Below are 21,964 nucleotides of genomic sequence, written 5' to 3' on the forward strand. Positions count from 1 at the left end.
AAAACATTTTATGACTCTCCTGTGCCTTGGAATAACCTTTCAAACAGTTTGACTTGAAAAGAGACAGTAAGCTGTGAGAACCGATATGCACTTTTCTATGAACCTCTAGACCACAGCGTTTTGTGATGTATATTCATGTTATGAATGTTGTTAAGCATAAAACTGCAGTTGTTAGGGTTTACAAATAAACGTGTTATTAAAACCCACAAACTTTCAACAAAGTACAACACCAAGAATGAGATGTCCTGGGCCAGCTTCTGAAGATACCTCTAAAAGAACAAACCCAAGTTAACTCCATTATTGACCAACATACCTCTTACGTAGTGGGTGAAGTAGAGATCAGATGTTAACATTTTAAGCAAATGTAACTGGACCCCCGGGAGACAAGCCAAAATAACATACAATCACTATTTTTCATCTCCAGCCATAAAGATTTTTACTAGCAGAGAACATAGTAAGTATTAATCCACTTAAGAGGACAATGAATAATGATAATTCAAAATTGCACTTTTTCATGGAAATAAATATATATTATCATCTTAGCTCTGGTCAAGTGCCAGTGCAAGCCATAGGAAGAATAAAACCATGACAGTTTATTGCTACTGCTACATTAAACAAGAGCTACCAAGCCAGGCATAATGCTCTTAAAGGATGAATGAACCTCCTTCTCATTTAAACTTTTCAGGGACCAAAGCCCAAGGTTTCCCTTGGTCTGGTTTTGGTCATCTCAAAATGTACCCAGGAGGCTCTTGCCGTGACCTACACTATCACTGACGCTTTGCACTGGCCAGACTTTTCAGCCAGGGAATCAGATCACATCACTTCTCAGGCAGGTACCACACACCTCTGGAGAGGAACAGAGAAGCTGCTCTAGGAATGCAATGAAGGGCAAAAAGAGCCATCAGTGAAGTACCTACTGCCTTCCTCCACTTCATGACCTTCTTTTCCAGTGACTAGTACCATTTTCAAGACACAGTAAAATCCCCAACCTGTTCCCACTAGAAGCTAGTTACCTCAGTCTTTAGGTCCCTAAAACAGACAGATGCACCTTCCCTGTACCCCAGCACCTCTGAAGAGGTGAAGCATACAAACACATTGTCTCAACACACAAGATAGCATCCAACAAAAGGTACATGCTAATGTATGATAAAACAGTAACGTAAATGCTAACGCATTTACAGACTACGAAAGACTTTGTGGAAGCGCTACTTTGAAGATACGTGCAACTGACTGAATGCCTAACTCCCAACACTTGACCCAGACTTGAGTCCCAGTTGATAAATGCATGAGATCATTTCTCCGTTATATTTCAAGCATTGGCCAACGTTACAGAAAGCTCATTAATTCAAAAGGTAAGCACTAGTAAGATGATGAGGGACTCTAGCTCATTTTACACTACAGAATATTCTACCAGCAGAGCAAACAGCACAGGTGTTAGAGGTGCGTGCAGTCTTCCACCACCCCGAGACACTGACTAGTTATCACTGACAGCAACCACAGACTCACATGGAAGGACACTACAGGGAAACTCCTCTTGAATTTGTGTGCACTGAGGGAGCACAGAGGATTTTGGAAGACTCCTTTAGCCACATAATTTTAACAGTACAAGAATGAATCTTAAAAATGTTAGGCAGGCCATGTACAACTTCCATGACTGCAGTTCAGTACCACTGCTGTCACGGGCTCAGACAGCAGCACCCTGCACCCGTTGACCTCAGCAGAATCATGCAAGGGGGTGCTCTGGGCAATCTTCTGAGTTCCTTAAGCATGCATAGATGCTTTCCTCAATACTAAACTTTAGTCACTTGTTGCCAATTCTGTTTCTGCACTATCCCAGTATTTTCTGTTAATTCAAAATGGAACGTAGTAAGTGACAGTATGGATCTTACCACAGCACAGAAATAGGACAACATCCCAATTAGATGTTGCTACATGGCACAATCAGTAACCAAGAACAAAGAGCTATATCCCCAGATGACAAACGACTGCTGGTGGAATTCAGCAATAAGCTCTGCCCGAACTCTGAGGTCAAGTTCTTGGTTTTCTTAATCAATCAATACAGCTAAAGCACTGTATTTTCAGACTACTACTTCCATCTCTGTATGCACTTTAAAACTTACAAATTTTTTTCTATTGATCCCAATTTTGGTTTTAATCTACTTCAGATTCTGCCATCACAAGTCTGAATTCCCCTCCAGAAACTGCACATGGAAACCATTTTTTACAGTCTGAGGTTCTGAAAGTATGTGAAAGAACAGCAGTCCCCTTCCTGTAAGAACAATGCTTTTGCTGTTTCTTAATGCTGTGATTTAAAACTACCAGTTCATGGCTTTACAAACTGGGTCCACACTCCATGGGCGTGAGGTTTCCAAAGCATCAGACTTTATTCAGTCTGAATGTTCTCAGACACTGGTAAAGCAACACGCGCACAGTGCTAACATTATCTTGCATTACAGGGTGACAATCTGCTTCTCCAAAAGCCAAAGGTCTTGAACATGTTCCCACAATCACCCTTTAGTTCTTAAAAAAAAAAAAGAGGACAAGATATGAAATAAGTTTTATTTTATTTAACCTCTCATGGTGTTCAGGTTTAGTATCAGATTCTTCAGGCTGGTACTTGCTAATATAATGTCTCATGGTGGTTTGTTTCAGGATCCAGATAACTGTAAATAAAAAAAGTTAAGAGCTTTTAGAAAGGTTTTAGCACTGCAAATGTGAAATTGAAAGTTTACGGAAATATGACATGATGGTTTTAATGCAAAACAGACATTAATAGCTCAAAGAATTTGCCTCATTTTATTCAGGTAAGATTAAAGATGCCCTCAAATACAGCAGCTCACAACTCTTTAACATGCTGGTAACAAGTTGTTCTGTCTCTCAAGGAACTCTGAACAGCACTAAAAATCAGTTTTTCAGTAGCTTACAAGTATCTGGTACCTGGCTGGTGATACTATCCCAAAATCGTTGTACTCAACTTCAGTAACAAATGTACCTACACAACATAAATAGCTGTCCTTGTTAAACTGAACTTTGCTTACAAGCATTTACATGCAAACTACACAGAACACCTTCATAGATAAATTATGTGCTGACCACTCTTTTTAGTGAAGTCAGTGTCCAAACAGGAGGAACATTAGTCCAAGAAAAGTCTTTGTCAACAGCTGTAAACCAGTCTGTCATACTACATCAGTAGCTTTTAAATTCTGAGCCACCATCATAAGTAGCACACAGAGCACAGAACACAGCACTTTACAGAGTTCAGTGTTTTTCCATACAGTAGCATTAACACCAAGTTGATGAGAGATGGAAAGTTGCTGTCAAGAGACCTAGCAAAATTCAAGTTTTAGGATACCTCTTATGATACCTTTTACAAGCACAACTGCATCCCTGTTGGGAACCTGCTTAACCACAGCCTTGTTACAGTAGATAAACCTTGTCAAGCTCCCAGACTGATTAACCATCTCTACCTGAAGATGTACTATCCGTGTTAAGATGATACCAACCTATTAAGAGTTTTACTCATCTGCCTGCTGTACTGTTCCTTTCTCAGAGACATAGATACCATCCAAGAATTTCCTGATATCCTTGTTCTTGACTGTAGTGGCTTGCTGGATCAAGGCAGCTGCAAACAAAGCAAGACCATTAACACAAAGCAAGAGGTCCAAGCGAACTCATAGCCTTTGTTTACTCTCCAGTATTTCAACTAACAAACAAAACTGTCATCTGGATCAAGGAATTATCAGCTTGAAATCCTGTCAGCTCTCATGAAAATAGAATGCATTTCACTGAGCCTGTCTTGGCAACTCAGGGCAGTGACAGTTTATTACTGCACACTCGTACAACTGAAAAGCTGAAAAATTTGGTGCAAGAAAGGGCCATCAATACTGACTCAGAAAAAAGCTTCTGTGAACTTGTAAAAACGTCTCTAAGTTTAGGAAAAGCATAAGAAACTACAAAAAGCAATTACAGTGATTAGAGGAAAAAAAATCCTAAATGTCATTTACATCAGTTTGAGAAAAAAAGGCAGTTTGCTAAGCTGACATCTTCAGATAGAAGTAGCCCATTATTGTATGTTCCCACACATCTACTTCCACAAACCTGAATTGGAGACCAATTCAATGTCATTCCCTTCAAGGATCAGCTCATCTTTCTGGGCTTGCGATACTGCACAGGAAACACCTACAGAAAGGAAAATGCACAATCTACATCGTTGGTGAAGACATTAAGTGTACTAAAGAAACAGTACTGATATCCTGTCCCAATTTACAGATCTAAACAGTAGTATTCTAGGCAATAATTAGCTTCTATGACTTAAGAGTCCCTCAAATCCCTTCCAGGATTGTCATCCCTCCCAGGGTTTCAAAACTCAAAGATCAGTGCAAGTCATACTCTGAATTGACAGCAATTAAATGATATTCCCACTTAAATGTTACTACATTACAGCATTAATCACCAACACCGTGTACAAGCTAGGGGTTTTGCCAGCACAGCTTCCTCAGCTAGGTGGTGCCATTTTCCACATTCTTATGTTCATTAAGACAAAACTGAAGTAATCCCAATCAAGTCATTAAAAAAACCCCTGCCACCTGACATGTCAAGCACCACTAGCTACACTGTGAATACTCACAAGGAGTAGACACTAGGACATTCAAGACTAACAGGAAATTTTCATTTACGACGAGAATAACACCAGTAAGTTTTCATATTTTGATCTATTTAGCCAATAGATATTAGCTTTTAGCCTCTGACTATCTTTGACTATCTCTGAAGTAAATGCCAACTTTTAAAAATCAAATACAATAATCAAACCCACCTTCAATATTCCACAGTAAATCAAATCCACCATAAGTAACTCCGAGCTGTATCTACCAGTGTTTTTGGACAAGTCCAAAGCTTTCATCTAAAGCCACCCCAAAACATGATCAGTCACACCAAGTATCCTTACCCATACCTTCACCAGAAGTGGAACTATTAAAAAAATGGATATGGAAAGCCTTCCTTACAGTCTTAAGGTAACCATGTTTATAACATGTTTTGCTTCCTCCTTTTGGAAGGTTAACAAGCTCCATCAAATGCCTACTCTGTTATACATTTTACTAAAACCCCAAGCATGCAAGATGTCAAAATTATCATCTTGTTGGTTTTACATTTATCTTACATGCTCCTACACAATCAGGAAATTCAAAATACAACAGCACTTCAAAGACCAAAAATATAATGTGGTGTGAAACTAGTTCATGTACAATCTTTAAAACAGAAATACAAATCTAAAATTAAGCACCCAGAGTTTACTAACTATGAACACTGTCGAGATTTCACAATGATGAAAGTAAACACTGGGCCACCTGGAACTTGTATTCCAATAACTAACTCTAAACTAGTTATCAGCTAGCCTTTATTTCCAAAAATAACTTACAAAAGCATTATTAATAATATAACCTAAACAGTGGCAAAAGTGTCATGAGATTACACAGACAGGCAAATGCTGCTTCAACAGTCATTCACCATCTCCTGTTATCAGTGGCAATACCTGAAGAAAACAGTTTAGAAACCCTAGTTAGAAATAGTAAAGTACACCTCCAGAGATGCTCACCTGGCCTCATACGCACTCTGCGAATGTACTTCTCTCCCAAGAAGTTTCGGATTTCCACAAGTGAGCCATTATCCTGTATAACTACGTTGATGGGGAAGTGAGCATACACTGACCTCATCTTGTAACGAAATCCCTAGGATAATGCACATGAGACATTGAAAGCAGAATACATCCAAAAGGTAAAACCGATGAATAAAGCTTACTGAAGATATCTAAAACCAAAATACACTGAAAACAGTTTCTTAACGAGAGCAAGCCACTGAGCCCAAGAGACAGGCAGAGTTTATAGTTCATGCTTTCTTCCACTTGAAGAACTTGTTTAACAAACAGCACATGCAAGAAAAAAAAAAGAGAAAGCTACATCTTGATCCTTAGAAAAGGTCTCACTAAAGTAACAGGCTGTCTGTTGTTAGGAACAAAAACGACATGAGTTATCCTACTTCAAAACAAAACTCACCAGTGTAACACCCTTTATCATGTTCTGTACATGGCTGCAAATTGTGCGAACTGTTGCCAGCTCCTTTCTGTTACCCCACCACTTGTCAACACGTAGCTGTATTAAAAAAATAAACAGAATTGACAAAGCTTTCAGCTACACTTCGAAACCAGAAATTAAACATTTTTTGTGACAAACTAAGAGTCAGAAATTCAGGTAAACTACTTAGAAGCCCTCCTGACAAAAGCACAAAGGTAGCAGTCCTTCAAAGAAACAAAATAAAGGCCCACATAGCTCAAGTCTTCTAAGCCCTAACCCCCAGACATATGAGAAATAATTTCCTCTTCACGTCTCGTTATTAACAAATCTCCAAAGAAGCTGGGATAGATACTCTGACACGTTAAGCTGAAAGATATTTTATCAAACGCTAACACTGAACAGACTGTTCCAAAATCAGTTTCCTAGGTATTACCCACCAACTTTTTAATGAAACACTGTGTGGGGGTCCAGTGTTTTAACAAAACACTAGATGCTTGTGGAAAAAGTAGCTGAAATCACCCACTGTTCCCTTTTTTTCAGTTTTTAATAATGTAGAGATATAATTTTATCTAGCTAAAACTGGCCCGTTTATAAAATGGAGCATATAACGATCAGGCCCCTTTCCAGTAACTATCTGACTGTAACTACAAAAGATCAATCAACAAATTCAAACATAGCACAGAACCTCAAGAGCTCCACAGTTCCCAAGTAGGTCCCAAAGTTCCATAAGACCAGCCTCTTTCAGAAAACACAGAAACAAGCAAATAATTAACTTATCCACGGCCTAAATTTTTGCTTCAATCTCCTACAGTAGCAAGAAGTGTTAAATCTAACTGCAAAGCCCCCCTCCCTCTCTGGGCAGAGAAACAAGCTCTGCAGCACTCACCTTCTTGTGTTTCTTTCCCAGGAGGGACAGCTCCACGTTAATGTGGTTAAAATCCCTTCGCAAGGTTCCTCTGGGGCCCTTTACAATGACTGTCCGGCCCTTCAGTGAAACACTGACTGGAAATCAAAGGCAGACGCTCGTTAACCGACTGCGGGGTCAGCACCACAGAATATCTTTCAAACGCACGCGCAGACAGACGTACCTTGCTCGGGGATGTCAACGGTCTGGTTGCTGAGAATGGTCTTCATTCTACAGGGGACAACGGAAAAAAGCTGCAGGCCCCAAGGTAAAGCTCTTTTTCTGCGCCCTTTCCGCTCCTCCCCCGCACGTACCCCCAAACACTCAACTACGGAGCGCCGACCCGATGCCCCCACCCCCTCTGCCACCTCCGGGCCGCCACGGCGCCGGGCTCCGCTTCCCACACCGATACGTGCCGCCCAGGCCCGAGGGGCGGCGAAAGGCGGCGGCCTCGGCGCTCAACTCCACAACGGGGCCCAGCCCGGGCCTAGAGCCGCCGGGGGTGGGGGAGAGGGGGAAGGCGTCACCCCGGGGGCTCCCCTCCCGCAGGGACCGGGTCAGGGCGCGGCGGCTGGGCCCGGCGGCGCCCCGGAAGGCTACCGGCGCCCGGGCAGAGCGCTCGGGGGGGCTGCCCGCGGCCGATGGCCCCGGATACCGCCGCCGGCCCGCGCCTCACCTCGCAGCAGGCAGAGCGGAAAGAGACAGCGACTGACGTCATCACGTTCTTGTAGCTGCTCCCGGTGCGTTGACGTCATCACGCCGAGGTAGCCGTCCGAGAGGCAAGAGTAGCCGAGGCCCGATGCGTGTGAGCTAAGCGAGGCGGGCAGGCGATGCGGCCGAGCGCTGAGAAGATCGTTCGGGCCGGCCGGGTGAGCGGGCCGGGCTGCGCCGTGGGGGCCGCCATGTCGCTGCTGCCGGGGGGCCGCCGCTGCGGGGCCGCCGCCGCCACGGCCGCCCGGCGGCTGCTGCTGGGGCCGCAGGGGCGGGTGAGTCAGCGGTGTTGTGCCGCAGGGCGGGCTGCCGAGCGGGCAGGGCTGGGCGTTGCGGCCCGGCAGAAAGGAGACCTCGGGACGGTGCCTCGGTGAGGGGAGGGGGCACGTCGTGGCGGCAGAAGCCGATGCCGATATCTGAGCTCGTGTCTGGCTGCGGGCCGCCCGGCTGGGACGTGAGGCCTCACAGCGGTGGTTGCCCGCGGGCAGAGCCCTGGGAAGGGCTGTCCCAGCGCCGCCGCGGGGAGGTTGGGACGTGCTGCAGGCAGGGAGCTGCCGTGCCCCTGCACACACACACGCACGCTGGCTCACTCACTCTCAGCAAAGGGACCCACGGATCCCACCCGCTTCAAACCCTGCTTCTGAGAGCCCGACTTGTGCTGCTTCTGCATCGACATAACGTCCGTGAGTTACTCACTTGGCAGCCTACAGTTAATCACCTCAGCGGCTTGGGTTTCAGCCCTGACATCGCCAGTTAACCCATACAATGTAACTTACATCCAAAGCCTATGTAACTTAGTTTGATATTAAGATATTTCAGAAGAGATCATGCTTTATGTCTGTTTTCGTGTGATGTAAAATGAAAAAGATAATTATATGTTTAACTTAAAGGCAGTTGGGAGAATGCTTACACAAAATGTACCTTAACCTTAACCACCAAAAGGACGAGCAGGTATTTAGTATATAATGCTAGCATATTTAGAATTCAGTAAATTACAGTGTTGCTTCTTTTAGGTGTCTGGGAGCCACCTGTGTAACCAGTACAGAACATCAGGTTCTTTGCCAGATGGAAAAAAAGAGTTTCTGCAAAATGGACCAGCCTTACAAGACTTTGTGTCTGGAGATTTGTCAGACAAGAGCACGTGGGCAGAGTATAAAGGCAATTTAAAGCGTCAGAAAGGAGAAAGGTACTTGTGTTTTCAAACAACTGTAGTTGCCTCCATGCACAATCTTGTATGTTTAATACTAACTACAAAATGTGTATAATTTATTTTTATTAAATATTGACATACTGGTTTGTAAATTTCATAAGTTTTCAAGAAAGAACATATTATTAACTTCAAATGCATAACAAAACATGAAGACGTGGTGGGGCTTTCTCACTTGACTGCCTGTGACAGCCTGTATTAAATTACAAATATACATCGGTAGATGAGTGTACCCTACTTTGGTGTTGAAAAAATATTATTGATAGAGTAAAACAAAAAAGGGAGACTAAATCAAAAATGCTTAAACCCACCATATTTCCAGATCAGGCTTGGCGATAGCTGTGGAGTGTATACTACCATTGTTGCAGTCTCTAGTGTGACATTATTAAATCCCACCAGTGCAGTTAAGATTTTTAAAGCTTCTAATGACAGCAAACACCTACTCTTGCATGTTGGAATGATGATAAACATGGAAGAGAGAAGTCCATTATGACCATGCATGATTTTAATATTGGTTGCTGAGTTGCGTCAGTTTTCAAGGAACCTTTCCTAGTTGGGATCTGTAACAAATTGAAGTGGATCTATGAAATTAATGGAAGCTTACCATGTAAATAATCTATTAACGTTTACGTTTGCTTGGTGTTATTCAGGCTGCAACTTCCTCCATGGCTGAAAACAAAGATTCCCATGGGAAAGAACTACAATAAACTAAAGAATACCTTGAGAAGTTTAAATCTTCATACGGTAAATCTAGTACCAACCAGGTTTTCCTGTAGAAATACAGCATTTTTTACAGATACAAAATTATGTCTTTGTGGAGGACAGGTAGAAATCATGTCTTCAATGATCTTCAGCCCTGAAACCAATCCCAATGCTGATCTTTTTGCCAGTGGTGAATTTTACCCATAAAGAATGAAGTCAAATCCAATGGATTATTTCATGGTTTTCCTGCTGTGATTTTAAATACTAGCGTTTACTATTTGCATCTCCAAACAGATCAGAAGATGCTATGTGTGACTGTTTTTAAAGGAAACACACACAATTTCAGAGTTACATACATGTTTTGCATGAAAAGAAATTATAGAAATGTATGCGTTTCATTAAATATACCTTCCAGATGCTAAAAAGTGGTGAGTAGGCACGGAGAGATTTTTTCCTTTTTTTTCAGAGTAAGATCATGCTTTGATGCACCACGGGCTTTGTGAACATTTTATCAGTTTTTCAATTTAAAATGTCAATGACAATATATGCTAATTAATAAGGCAGTTACATGGTTGAGGAGTTTTTGGAATTGTGAAGTAGAGGAAAAGAATGATAATGGATGTCAGGAAATAATTCTTTTCTTCCTATCTATTCTACTGATTTCTTAGAGAATAATATGCAACTCTGTTAATCCCCTCATTTATCAGGGAAGGAATTTTTTTTGTAGGTAACTATTGAAATTGATCAATAATATAACAATAATTTTCAGTAATAATAGATCGCAGTAATAATAGGTCCATTCCTGTCTTTTACCTTTAGGTATGTGAAGAAGCACGTTGTCCCAACATTGGAGAATGCTGGGGAGGTGGTGAATATGCTACAGCTACAGCTACTATTATGGTAAGCCATTAACCATTTCTTAGTATTCTGTTATTGTTAGAGCTGTTTGTACTGTTGCATCTCTACTGTAGTGGAGAGGGTTTATTACAACAAATGTAGAGTAAAGCACTGTCCTAATTTTTTTACTTAGTATTGGGATTTATCTGATATAGCTTATGCAGCTGTGTCTCAGATGAGCAGCAGTGATGTGTACAGTGTAAAGGTAGGAATGTCTTTCTTATTTCAGCTGATGGGTGACACATGCACTAGAGGTTGCAGATTTTGTTCAGTAAAGACAGCAAAAAATCCACCTCCACTGGATCCCAAGGAGCCTTACAACACAGCAAAGGCTATAGCTGAGTGGGGCTTGGATTATGTTGTATTGACATCTGTGGACAGAGACGGTTAGTATGTTGTCTCTCATCTCTTCCAGTCTGAGCTCTCATATGGGTTATCTAGGGTAAACACAGACCTTGATAAACATTTATTGCTCAGCACAACTGTTGAGGATTGCTGTTTTAAAAGAGTTGACAGTGATGAAACTTTTCAAGTTTCTACATATTCTTAGTATTTCTCTGTCTCGTAAAATATAACAGAAGCTACACTGTTATTAAACATCAAGAATATTACAATACTAAATATTTTATAACTTTTTTTTGCAAAATACATACATACACAGCACGTTCTATTACCTAATTAGCAAAAAACCCACCCCTGCCCCAACTTCATATACAATACCGTTACAGAACTTCCTTCCAAAAACTAAACCTGGAATATATTGTATGTAACAGAACTGAAAGTTGCCTTTTTTCTAAGGTTGTAGTAGCTCCTTTGTGGTGAAACCACATAGGTGGGGAAGACCATTGTAAAGACTGTCCAGTATGGTGGAAAGTCCAGTAGCTTTGAAGTGGCTTACAATAAAAGAGCAATAATATATATATATATATTTCAGTTTTTGTATAACTGTTTCTCAGACCAAAAACATGAATAGGTAAAGCCATTTTTTGGTCAGGCTGACAGTGAACCTAGAGACAGGTAAATTCGGAGTAAACATTTGAAGCCTGCCCTAGGCAATCACAGTTACGACTTTGTGCAGAACAAGGCTTGGTAGAATATCTGTTGTAAACCTTTGGCATAAGCAGTAAGATAAGACTGGGGTTTGACTGCCGTATTATTTTTCATTTAAATTTGAATCTGTAGGGGTTTTGTAGCTTTGCTAATAAGTAAATACATTTCTTGAACAGAAAGGTCAACTGAATAATTGAAATTCTTCTAGATATGCCTGACGGTGGAGCAGAACACTTTGCAAAGACAGTCTCGCATCTGAAAGAAAGGTATATTGTTGATGTTACTACTATTATTATAACTTTAGAATGTGGTACTGCATATAGGTCAAAACTACTTTTAGCTGGATTATTCCAAGGGCTGTCCAAATACAAAAGTCTGCCTTTAGCCTATCTGTGTCCTCCTTTTTTTTTTCTTGTTTTTCATCTTTCTCTCATAATGGCCTCAAAGTATTTTGAATCTGGATGCATTTCCAATTTAGCCCAGGCTTATTTAAAACTAAGCACTGGATTATTTCTTTGAACAGGCAGCTGGTCTACCAGGAAATGAGTACATACTTTTGAGGTATGTTCATTCTTGAAGCTTGGGGCTTAAACACATTGGATTTAGATAAGTGCCACCACATGACAGAAGATGTTGGGTTTCTCTTTCAGCAGTGATCAGATTTCTTTGTGTTTCCCCACAATGACTGTTTCTGTCTGTGATTGTACCTTCTGGCTTTCCCTAGCTGTGCCTTCTTCACTCTACATCAGTGCCCTGCATGCCATTAGGTAGTGTATGTGTCTACCTGCAGATTTAATTTGTATAATGTCATTTAAGTCTTTATCTTGGGACTTGAAAGGTTTTTGCAGTTTCCCTCACCTGCCTTTCTGAGCTGAAATCTGGTTCCTGGACACCAAGATTAGATCCCAGGGCAATAATGCAGGCTTCTTATCCCAGTAGGCAGGATTGTATCTCTTCTGTATCTTGGAGCTATAATGTTAAGCTCATGATAAGTTAACCTGCAACAAAGACAAATGAAAAATCACGTACAGTGATTGTGATTAAGACTGTTGGAATTTCTTTTGTATTTATTTCACTTTCATTCTATTTCAGCTCACATCAGTAAGATCAGGAACTAAACACATTATGTCTTGTTTGAATTGTAGTACTAGTATTTGCAGAAATCTGTTGGTTTAGAATTGTATCCCAAATTAACTTTGCTTTGGTTATCAGACCGTCATTTATTTAGTTATGTTTGGTTCTTTGCTATATTTTTTTTCAAGAGATCCCCTAGATGTGTTCATTTTGCCTCTCCTTTTAAGGAATTCAAAAATCCTGGTAGAATGCCTAACTCCCGATTTTCGAGGGGACCTTAAAGCTGTGGAGAGAGTAGCGTTGTCAGGACTGGATGTGTATGCCCACAACGTGGAGACAGTGCCAGAATTACAGAGGTAATACCAGTATGTGGAAGTGGCAGAGGGTATGAACAGACGAGGGGTTTTGTAGGAGGGCCTGTGTGGAAGGGGTAGCCGGCGCCCTTTACTGAGACCCGCACGGAGGCTCGGGGCCGAGCCGGGCGGGACAGGCCGCAGGACGAAATGGCGCGGGGCGCGCGGCGGGCCGGCCCCGCTCCCAGCATGCCTCGCGCGCGCCGCCGCCGCCGTGCTCGCCGCCCGCCGGCAGAGGGCGCCCGCGCCGCGCCCCGGCCCCCGGGGCGGCCCCGCCTCATGCCGCCTCCCCGCCCCGCCGTGGGGCTGCGGCGGGGGCCACCGGGGCAAGGGCGGGCGCAGCCGGCACCGCGCGGCCGGGGAGCCCCGCTTTGACACTCGAACCGGTGCGCATCCCATCGCTTGCGATGCTGCGGGGGGGTTTCTGCCGGTGTGGCTAAAACCTCCCAGGTGCCATTTTCACTTTGTGCAAACTTGCAGAACGCACCTTCCTTGACATCTCTAACTTCTGTGCACCCTTTCATGCGTTTTTCCCCTTGTGCTGGAAATACAAAAAGGAAGGTCCGTGATCCGCGAGCCAACTTTGAACAATCCATACGTGTGCTGAAGCACGCTAAAGAGGTCCAGCCCGGCGTCATTTCTAAAACCTCCATTATGTTGGGGCTAGGCGAGACAGATGAACAAGTATATTCTACAATGAAACGTAAGTTGGCATTGAAATATTTGCCAAAATTCACAGGTGTGAATTTTACTGTGTTGGAAAACAGTTGTAAGCATCTTAGCCTCAACATGCAAGTCAGTTTGCTGGTGCAGGAAATGTTTTCTAAGCTTTATGGGGGAAAAAAAAAAAAAAAAAAAGGTTGGCTAAAAAAGATTAAATCTCTGAAATATTTTGCCTTCATATGGCTTTCAGATTGTTTGACAGGTAGATCCAGCTCATGTTGATTTCAATGGAAATTATAAGTATCGTTGTGTGACTATATCCACATTCTTATCTTTGCAATACTTAAAATAATGGACTTACAATGTAGTTGCCCTATTGAACATTCCTTTTTAGAAACAGCAAACCTGACTGTTTAAAATAATTTATTTCGTCTTTCTTAGACTCAAAACCAGTTATTATTCTTGGAGCTGTAGCATGTTCTTAGGTTTTCATGAAAATGTACTTTTAAGAGGAGAAAATTTCACAGTGAATGCAATGTGTTGGTAAGAAGAAATTCATAAATCCTATGGCATTTCTCCCATATCCTGAAAGAATGTCTACCTGGTACTTTATTTTGTGTACAACAACCCGTATTTAGAATGCAGTGATACAGTCTAGTTTTTTTGCAGCTATCCCATAATCAGGACCATAAAATTACAGTTCCTGATTTTTCCATTCTTCCTACCTAGCATTTCCTGACACAAGAATATGAAATTTCAGATTTGGTGTCATTTGTTTTCAGGCCACTATCATGGATATATTTGGAGACAAACTGTTACTCACCACATTCATTCAGTTACTCTAATTATGTTCTCCTTCCATCCTCTGGGTATGAGTTAAGGAACATGTAAATGTGCTGATAGTGAATGAGTTTCTTCACGGAACCGTCTCAGTCTAAACAGAGACTCTAGGGTAACAGTGAGTATAATGCTGTGGTCAAAACACCAACTTTTTTTTTCTAATTGATGTGGGGCAACCAGCCCAAGTAGCCAGAAAACATACGGAGTTGTTAATGCAAAATCTGATTCCTCAGCCATCCCTTTTCTCAGAATACCCCACTAGCTGCAGTGAACATAATTCTTCAGGTTAGCTATCAGGTGTCTGCATTTCACTCTTAAGTAGACTACCTGAACTCATTTGCTGTATATTGATCGTAGTATATACTCAAATTTTAGCAAAGTTTATGAGATTCTGCAGGCATTAGAACTAATATACCTCCTAAGTGTAAAACTGGCAAAAGATGTTGGCAGTTTTCCGATGTATAGCTCTCTAGAACTGTCCGCATCTTTTTGGCATGAAGACTCTTGAAACAGTGGAGAACTACCAAGTGCATGTGCCTGCATCCCTTTTTCTGTCAAATGGAGACTCTGACCTAAAGACACAATGAAAAGTGGTAAGAGAAAAAAGACAAGAGCACGTCATCTCTGCAGTGAGACACGTGACTGCAGTGAGTGCAGCACAGTGGTATTGTCTCTTGCTTTAAACTAGATCCCTCAGGTCTTGCTGCAGCATGGAGCTCAGAATGAGGTGAGCGGCTACTGCTCACGGAGGCTGCAAGTTCCCTTTGCTGGAGAGCAGAAGGTAACCCCTGCAGGGTGCTGCAGAGTGACCTTTGGTCAGACTTGGAAGGAGGGTGTTTTCCAGTTCCTGACAGGCCCTTGTGATCCTTCTGCTGCTAACAGGGAATTTCGTTTTTGCAGTATTGCGGGAAGCCGATGTAGATTGTTTGACCCTAGGACAGTACATGCAACCAACAAAACGTCACCTAAAGGTAAAATTTTGTCTTTAATTTACCAGCAACATTATGGTCTGTACCTTGCACAGTCAAGTTTCCTCTTTCTAAATTGAGGCTTGATATGCATCCTTAACTGTGGATGTTGGGAAAAATTTCCTTCCTTGTTTAACCTGATCTTCATCTGTTATGGGCTCCTCACTAAAATTGACCTCAGCCATCTAATCCCTTCCATCTTCTGCAGACTTCCCATTGCTACTTTCTACTATTAGCTGGGGAGACAGCTGAAGCTGAGACGTGGTTCTGGAAAACAAGAGTTTCAGTGTATGTCTCAATGTCTCAAGCCAGCTCCCCTTCACTCTTTCATAGGCTCTCCCTTCATGGTGCCACTTCTGCTGAGAAATTACCATTTTCTCATTCTGTAGTTGTCCAGAGCTCGAGTCTCTGTTCTGTTACTGTGTTTCACTGAAATAACTGTTAGTGAAGAGATTTGTAGGACTATTGTATTTTTATTAACTTGAGGGAAAAAAAAAAAGGTTTGCTCAAACAGACCATTCAAAAACAGAGTGAAGAAAATTATAAAGCAACAACTAGAAATTGAATTCTAAACTTTTCAGCTAAATATGAAAATCAAATAAAATGCACTTTCAGTAGAAAGCAGAGAAAATTCAGTTTGTGTCTTGTCTGCTGAAAGTTTGAGTGTAAAATTTTGAACTTCCAGTATAACTGTGTTTCAGGTCACTACATGCTAACTATAGCCATTTCCTTTCCATTTATACCCAATCAAAATGAATTCTTTTCACTCAGGTTGAGGAGTACATAACTCCCGAAAAATTTAAGTACTGGGAAAAAGTAGGAAATGACCTTGGATTCCATTACACTGCTAGCGGGCCCTTAGTGCGCTCCTCCTATAAAGCAGGTAAATTACTGAAAAGCATTAGATTCTTTAGCACATAACGTTTTATTATGTAAAGTCAAAAAAGTGAAGTCATATGCAACAAAGCTCACCTTAGCTCAAGGACACCTTATACGGTAATTTTTTTTTTCTTTAATTATTTACACACTATCTTCTATAGGTCATCTAAGTGCATCAGTATAACAGTAATTGATATTTGTACAATTGCTGTGCTGCTTAAGCTATTTTTTTTCCAAACCTAGTTTGTACTATGCTCAGTGGGTGAGGCAGGATAAAGGGTACCCAATGTGCAAATTTTTGTTTACATTCTGCCTCTTGGATGCTTCAGGGTTTAGTGGGGCTCTTTGTGATGTAATTCTGTTGCCTTGGGCAGAATTTATTTACAATGCCTTAGAAATAATTAGACACACTTAGGGCAGTACTTCTACTGACAAAACATTAGGTATTAAGTAGCAGCTGATACTAATGGAGCATGTTGCTGCTTTTTCCTAAGGAGAGGGTAGAGAAGACTCATCTGGGGCACCTTGCCTAGACTGTTCTGATGCCAGCTCAAACGAGACTTACAGCAGGTTTCACTCTAAGTTGCTGATAATTAAAAATTAATTCCTATTTCATAAAGTAAGTCAATTTACCTTTGCCTGTTGGAAATCACAAAGAACCAGAGCTATTTCATAAAATTGGGCATGAGGAAAAAAATCAGGATTTTGGGGGTGCAGGGTTGTTGTTCAGGTTATGGGTTGGGTATTTTACAGCCTTGCTGTTATTTGTTGGAAGTGCTGTTGTTACAGAACTGAATTACTATAAAATACCAGTAAGAACAATTGTATTGTAGAAGAGAATACTCACACTAAATAAGAATGTGTATTGCTTTCTTTCATTGGAATACCTACACATTATTTTGGTGCTTTTTTGCCTTTTAATTAGGTGAATTCTTCTTGAAGAACTTAGTAGAAAAAAGAAAGACAAAAGCCATCTGAAGATGAAAGTGAACCTATTTAAAGCAGCCAGCTTTAAGGATCCTTTTTTCAACACATAATTATACTCGGTTCCAGAAATGCAGAAAGCCAGATGGTGGATGTATGAATAAACTTACTATCTTTCCAGAACACTTTTCTCTCACCAAAACATTTCACATTATTTTACCCCATCCCTCCTGGCAAGGCTACAACTACATAGTATTTCTGCTGTTCAGCAAAAAGTCAGAAGATAGAACTGATTCTGAAAGAGTGATAGAACTGAGGTGGAAGAAATGTAAGCTAAAAAAAACCCCAGATTTAAGTAAAGACATTTAATACTACCATGAGTATTGCTGCAGTTAATACTTACGAAGATGCTAAGAGTAATTTGAAAGTTACTGATACTGATTTGGAAGTTACTGTGTACTGATATTTTGGTTTACTGTATGGTACACAGGCTTGCAGAGGCTCTTGGAACTACAGGAGTTCTAAAGAAAGAGGACCAGATTAGGGATATCTTGAGCCACACCAGAGAAAGTATCACTAAATACTCCTTCAAGAGATAGTATCTCTTGCCTGCATCTTAAGGAAATGAGCTGTACCATTCTGATAGCTAATGCTTTTCAGGTGCTTGCATGTCTCAAAGCGTAAGCCTTGGTATCAAAGGTATCAAACTGAAGAAAACAAGAACCTTTTGTGGCAAGACAATTAACATTGTGTAGATACCATATAATTTAAACATCTGGAAAATCAGAGTTAACGTAACAGCCTAAATAGAGCCACCCCTGCTTTGGGGATATGACTAACAAACCCCACTGAGTTGCACAGGTGCTTCTTCAGTACTGGGTGTGCAGAACTGCTGCTGTTCTGTGCTGCGCTTCTGCTCCAAATGTATATATGGTCTTATCATTAAAGGAAAGTTAAAATCCTGATCCAAGGGTGTGGTGGTTGTGTTTGATTGTGGCACCCTTGAGACCTGGTCTGGCTGTAAGTCTGCATACAAGGAAGCGAACTGCATCATGGATGAAATGGAAATCCATTACATATCATACTAGCAACATGGCTTATGGTATACTAGCAGCTGTAACTTCTCTTTTTAATCACGATAATTCAGAGTGCATCTCTCCCTAATAATTCTCAGTTGTCTGCTATGGTCATTAGATACTATCTTTAACTGGCTTCGCCTCTATCTTCACAAAGTTATTTGGGAAACATGCCAGGAATTTACTATCTGGTCCCACACTCTCATCACACAGGTTAATCCTATGGCTGGCTTTAATACTTTTCTAAAACTACTGTAGTCCGTATGAAGGAGAGTGGACCTCCGCCTGCCCCCAACTCAACTAGATGTTAGAAGGAAGAGAGATAATTAGCAAGTTAATATAAGAGAAACCTGGTATTGTCATGAACAACAAAAGTCAGATTATACCACTGAGGCCAGTGATGCACAATTGATGCTTTACAAAATTAAGTATAGCAATATTAAAGCATTGTGAAGACAAATAGCCTTAAGCTAGAAGGAATGTACTAATTAAACAGTGTAAGTGGAAGTGTAAATTAGGGGAAGAGAAACCTAATCCATGATGAACAGAAGGGAAGAACAGAGAAACAGAAGTCTTAATAGCTGTACTTTATAAAGACAGAAAGGCAAGGCTTCTTCCTTTTTTCTATTAAAAAAATATCAATAATAACTTTTAAAGTTTAAGTTCAAACGAAGTCTGACAGCTAGTCTTGGAAATACCAGGGATACTTTGAGCAAAAACCACCCTGCTTCAGCTGAGGTACACTGAATACCAGAGCAGTTAAAGGTTATCAACTCTGGTAAGGAAATTCAATGCTCCCTCCACAGCAGCAGGCATGGAGCATGCAACCTTACCTCCAGGATACCTGCACGTTTAACAGCTGCCAGCCTTTATTAGAGGTCCCACTACACATAATGGTTTTGACTTGCCTACAGAGCAGATTTAGCACAATATTACTGTAGCTTTTGCCAAGTTACTGCTTTTTTCAGCATATCAACACCAGAAATATGAAGAATTCTGAGCCATACAGCTATTACCAACCTGGAACAAGAGGACATTACACACTAATTATCCAGGACTTCTTTACAGTGAGAGAAAGAATACTTCTGGAAACAGAGTCCAATGTTACTTCATGTTAGAATTATCTTATGAATTGCTGCTGGGTGGTTCAGAAGATGATCTCATGCTTTTACACAACTGTCTGCCAGCTGGTACCAAGTTTCTGAAGCTATGTAAGCTGTTTTCTAACTGCATGTTTTGCTGTGGTTTCTAAGGAAAGCAGTCACATTTTGACTTCATAGACTGGAGGGGTGGTTTGTTTTTAAGAGTATTTGAGGACAAGTCCTAAAGTTCTTCTCCTAGTTAGGAAATCCTGCTTTTACAACCATCTTCCTTCCTTCTTGCCCATGCAGTTTTTCCATAACTGCATATTAAAACACCAAACTCTCACAGAACTCCTGGTTATAAATTCAGCACAGGTTTCATGACTATCTCAATTGTGTCTCCAGTGAAGCTTCATGTTTAGTGACATTTTCTTTTTGTATGTCAATCACTTCATTCTGTCAGTTTGTTTCACAAAGCAGCCATAAAGTATTTTAAGAAACATTAATCTTCCTTGCAATCAGGAAAACATCAAACTGAGTTTTGGGAATATGATTTCAAGTTGACACAGACACTTTAAAAGAATGAATAGTCTTTTTTAGCATCATTACATCAATCTACACATGGTATGAAGCATAATTAAACGTTACGCAGCTGACTAGAGAACTGCTGCATCTTCCAGTGACTTCAAGTCTAAGTTAAATCAACAAAGCCAGACCATTAAGTATAGTTTTAAATTTTTGCCCTACTTGATCAATAATGAATAGTGGTATGCCCTTCATTTAAGAAATATTTATGCTTCTTTACTACAACATGTGGCAACTTATTGTATATGTTCAACTTCCAACAGAAATTCTCAGCTTGGAATAGAAAAAGCAAGTAATGAAAACTGACTGCAGTATTCCTAAATCAATCAGATAACCCATTATGCTTTCTTGCATTGTTTTACAGGTTGTTTCAAGCTTCAGCTGTTGAGCAAGATTACAGCACTACTGTAAATTCTAGATCAACAGAAGAACCTCAAGTGATAGAAATGTAAACATAGCCAGTGCAAAATCTCACCAGTAACTGCTCCTACTAGTCTTGCTCAAAAATGTGTTTGTTCTACTCACTTGCAATAATTTTGGCTATCATATGCCTGGAACCAGACTAGTTTTAGCTGCACAAATGGTTGAACACACATACACAGAAGAAAAACACTGCATCTTGCCTGACATTTACAATTTGTCTATGCACATCTTGGGTAAGATTTAATTTATGCAGTCTGTATTGTACTATTCATAGGCTTGTATTAAAGCTGGATTTGCTTCAGCTGTTGTATTCACATTTTTGTGGTGAAAAGCAGTGTTACTGTGGGATTGTATTTTATTAGGAACCCCATAAGAAAGAATCTCAGAGCACAGGAGTCCATTACTCGTATTACACAATTCTCATCAAGAATGACATGCTTTAAGATCCCATAGACAAAGACTCAGTAGCATTAAAACCCATGTCTTACACGCACTGCTCAAGCCTTCAAAGCAGGAATGCAAGTCATCTCCAATTCTTATTTCCCTGGCAACTGTACTCTGAAGATGGTGGCTGATGATTCAGTGCTGCAAAAGCTTCCGAAGCTCACTCTTGCAGCCTGTGGTAAGGTTCTCTCGCATATATGCAAGATAAGTACTGTGGTCTCCTGGAGGCATGTTCCACCAGCTGTTCACTCATTCATCCCACAATCCCACTAAAAGAATGCAGCCACCAAAAACCAAAATAAGCTGACTCCAAGAAAGCAAAGGAAATTGCCAGTACCAGTTTTTGCCCTTGGTGCTCTTCAGACAGGATCTGCTATTCCTCCTTTCCCAAGAGAGGGTAGTTAGGGTAATGCCACTATAATGAGCTTGCCATTCTTTATCATCTTTACGATTAAGACACAAGTCACAATCCAGACTTTGACTAAGCCTGCAGGAGAAACGGGGTAGGAATAGGGGTATAGCACCTAGTACCCGTCTCCTTAGGACAGCATGTAAAAAGCCACTGGAAGCCTCAGCAACACTGACCAGTCCTGCACATTCCTAACAGGAGCAATGCTTTACACAAGAGTTAAATGGCTCATCTGTCTGCTGCAAGCTGATGAGGACAGGTCCCATACTGAGACACTACTATTACAGCCGTGCTCAAGTTTCTGAAAAGCATCCCAATTTTCTGAAGCCTCTACTCACCCTCCCTGTTCAGATGAGCCCTGAAGCAGTGCTGTGCTACCCTGAACATCATTCAGGACAACAGGATCTTTGAGCACAACTTGTCAGTGTCCTCTTCTTAACCCTCAAGAAGTGACCAGCCTGCCCTCTCAGGGGCTATGGGGGCAGAGGTATTCAAGTGGATGCCTATCTGCAAATACAGGGTGATCTACCAGCTTGATTACAATGCTTACAAATACCACAACTGTACCACAGAGTTCTCTCTGCTCTGTGGGCATTGTACAAAAGCAGCACTAGTGAATCAGGAAGAGGAGACGGCATGATGAAAGATGACAGTTTGATTTTAAGCCCCCATAATTCCCACTCAGAGTGAGTGGCTTCTGATGCG

The 21,964-nt window shown here is 41.2% G+C and overlaps 2 protein-coding genes across 5 annotated transcripts; one reads left to right on the forward strand and one right to left on the reverse strand.

Annotated features, from left to right (window-relative positions):
* Positions 1 to 2,360: 2,360 nt before the first annotated feature.
* Positions 2,361 to 7,717, reverse strand: RPL9 (ribosomal protein L9). The gene is made up of 8 exons (XM_074904673.1): positions 7,649 to 7,717; positions 7,157 to 7,203; positions 6,955 to 7,070; positions 6,051 to 6,146; positions 5,594 to 5,726; positions 4,099 to 4,179; positions 3,504 to 3,622; positions 2,361 to 2,663 (listed from the first exon to the last, which is right to left on the reverse strand). Exons 2-7 carry the CDS (start codon positions 7,200 to 7,202, stop codon positions 3,516 to 3,518), a joined length of 579 nt encoding a protein of 192 aa, XP_074760774.1. The 5' UTR covers position 7,203; positions 7,649 to 7,717; the 3' UTR covers positions 2,361 to 2,663; positions 3,504 to 3,515.
* A 12-nt stretch (positions 7,718 to 7,729) lies between these two features.
* LIAS (lipoic acid synthetase) lies at positions 7,730 to 20,701 on the forward strand. 4 transcript variants are annotated; one of them, XR_012633543.1, is made up of 12 exons: positions 7,825 to 7,958; positions 8,697 to 8,869; positions 9,541 to 9,634; positions 10,412 to 10,492; positions 10,719 to 10,875; positions 11,748 to 11,805; positions 12,841 to 12,969; positions 13,524 to 13,669; positions 15,370 to 15,440; positions 16,209 to 16,320; positions 17,242 to 19,527; positions 20,348 to 20,701. XR_012633543.1 is itself a non-coding variant. In XM_074904676.1 (11 exons), exons 1-11 carry the CDS (start codon positions 7,803 to 7,805, stop codon positions 16,918 to 16,920), a joined length of 1,170 nt encoding a protein of 389 aa, XP_074760777.1. In that variant the 5' UTR covers positions 7,730 to 7,802; the 3' UTR covers positions 16,921 to 16,935. The 4 variants fall into 4 exon arrangements, 3 of the variants coding, with proteins under 3 accessions (XP_074760777.1, XP_074760778.1, XP_074760775.1); XM_074904676.1 differs by lacking the exons at positions 17,242 to 19,527; positions 20,348 to 20,701 and adding an exon at positions 16,811 to 16,935 and having other exon boundaries at positions 7,730 to 7,841; XM_074904677.1 differs by lacking the exon at positions 20,348 to 20,701 and having other exon boundaries at positions 17,242 to 20,340.
* The last annotated feature ends 1,263 nt before the right edge of the window (positions 20,702 to 21,964 follow it).

Source organism: Athene noctua, chromosome 4 (genome assembly GCF_965140245.1).
Source record: "Athene noctua chromosome 4, bAthNoc1.hap1.1, whole genome shotgun sequence".
Taxonomy (NCBI): Eukaryota; Metazoa; Chordata; class Aves; order Strigiformes; family Strigidae; genus Athene; species Athene noctua.

Coding starts and splice junctions, on each gene's coding strand:
- RPL9 (XM_074904673.1), bottom strand. CDS start 7,202: ATGAAGACCATTCTCAGCAACCAGACCGTTGACATCCCCGAGCAAG. Junction 6,147..6,954: donor TGGGAAAGAAACACAAGAAG/GTGAGTGCTGCA, acceptor TTTTTAATACAG/CTACGTGTTGACAAGTGGTG. Junction 3,623..4,098: donor TGAATTGGTCTCCAATTCAG/GTTTGTGGAAGT, acceptor CTTTGTTTGCAG/CTGCCTTGATCCAGCAAGCC.
- LIAS (XM_074904674.1), top strand. CDS start 7,875: ATGTCGCTGCTGCCGGGGGGCCGCCGCTGCGGGGCCGCCGCCGCCACG. Junction 10,876..11,747: donor GACATCTGTGGACAGAGACG/GTTAGTATGTTG, acceptor AAATTCTTCTAG/ATATGCCTGACGGTGGAGCA. Junction 13,670..15,369: donor AGTATATTCTACAATGAAAC/GTAAGTTGGCAT, acceptor TCGTTTTTGCAG/TATTGCGGGAAGCCGATGTA.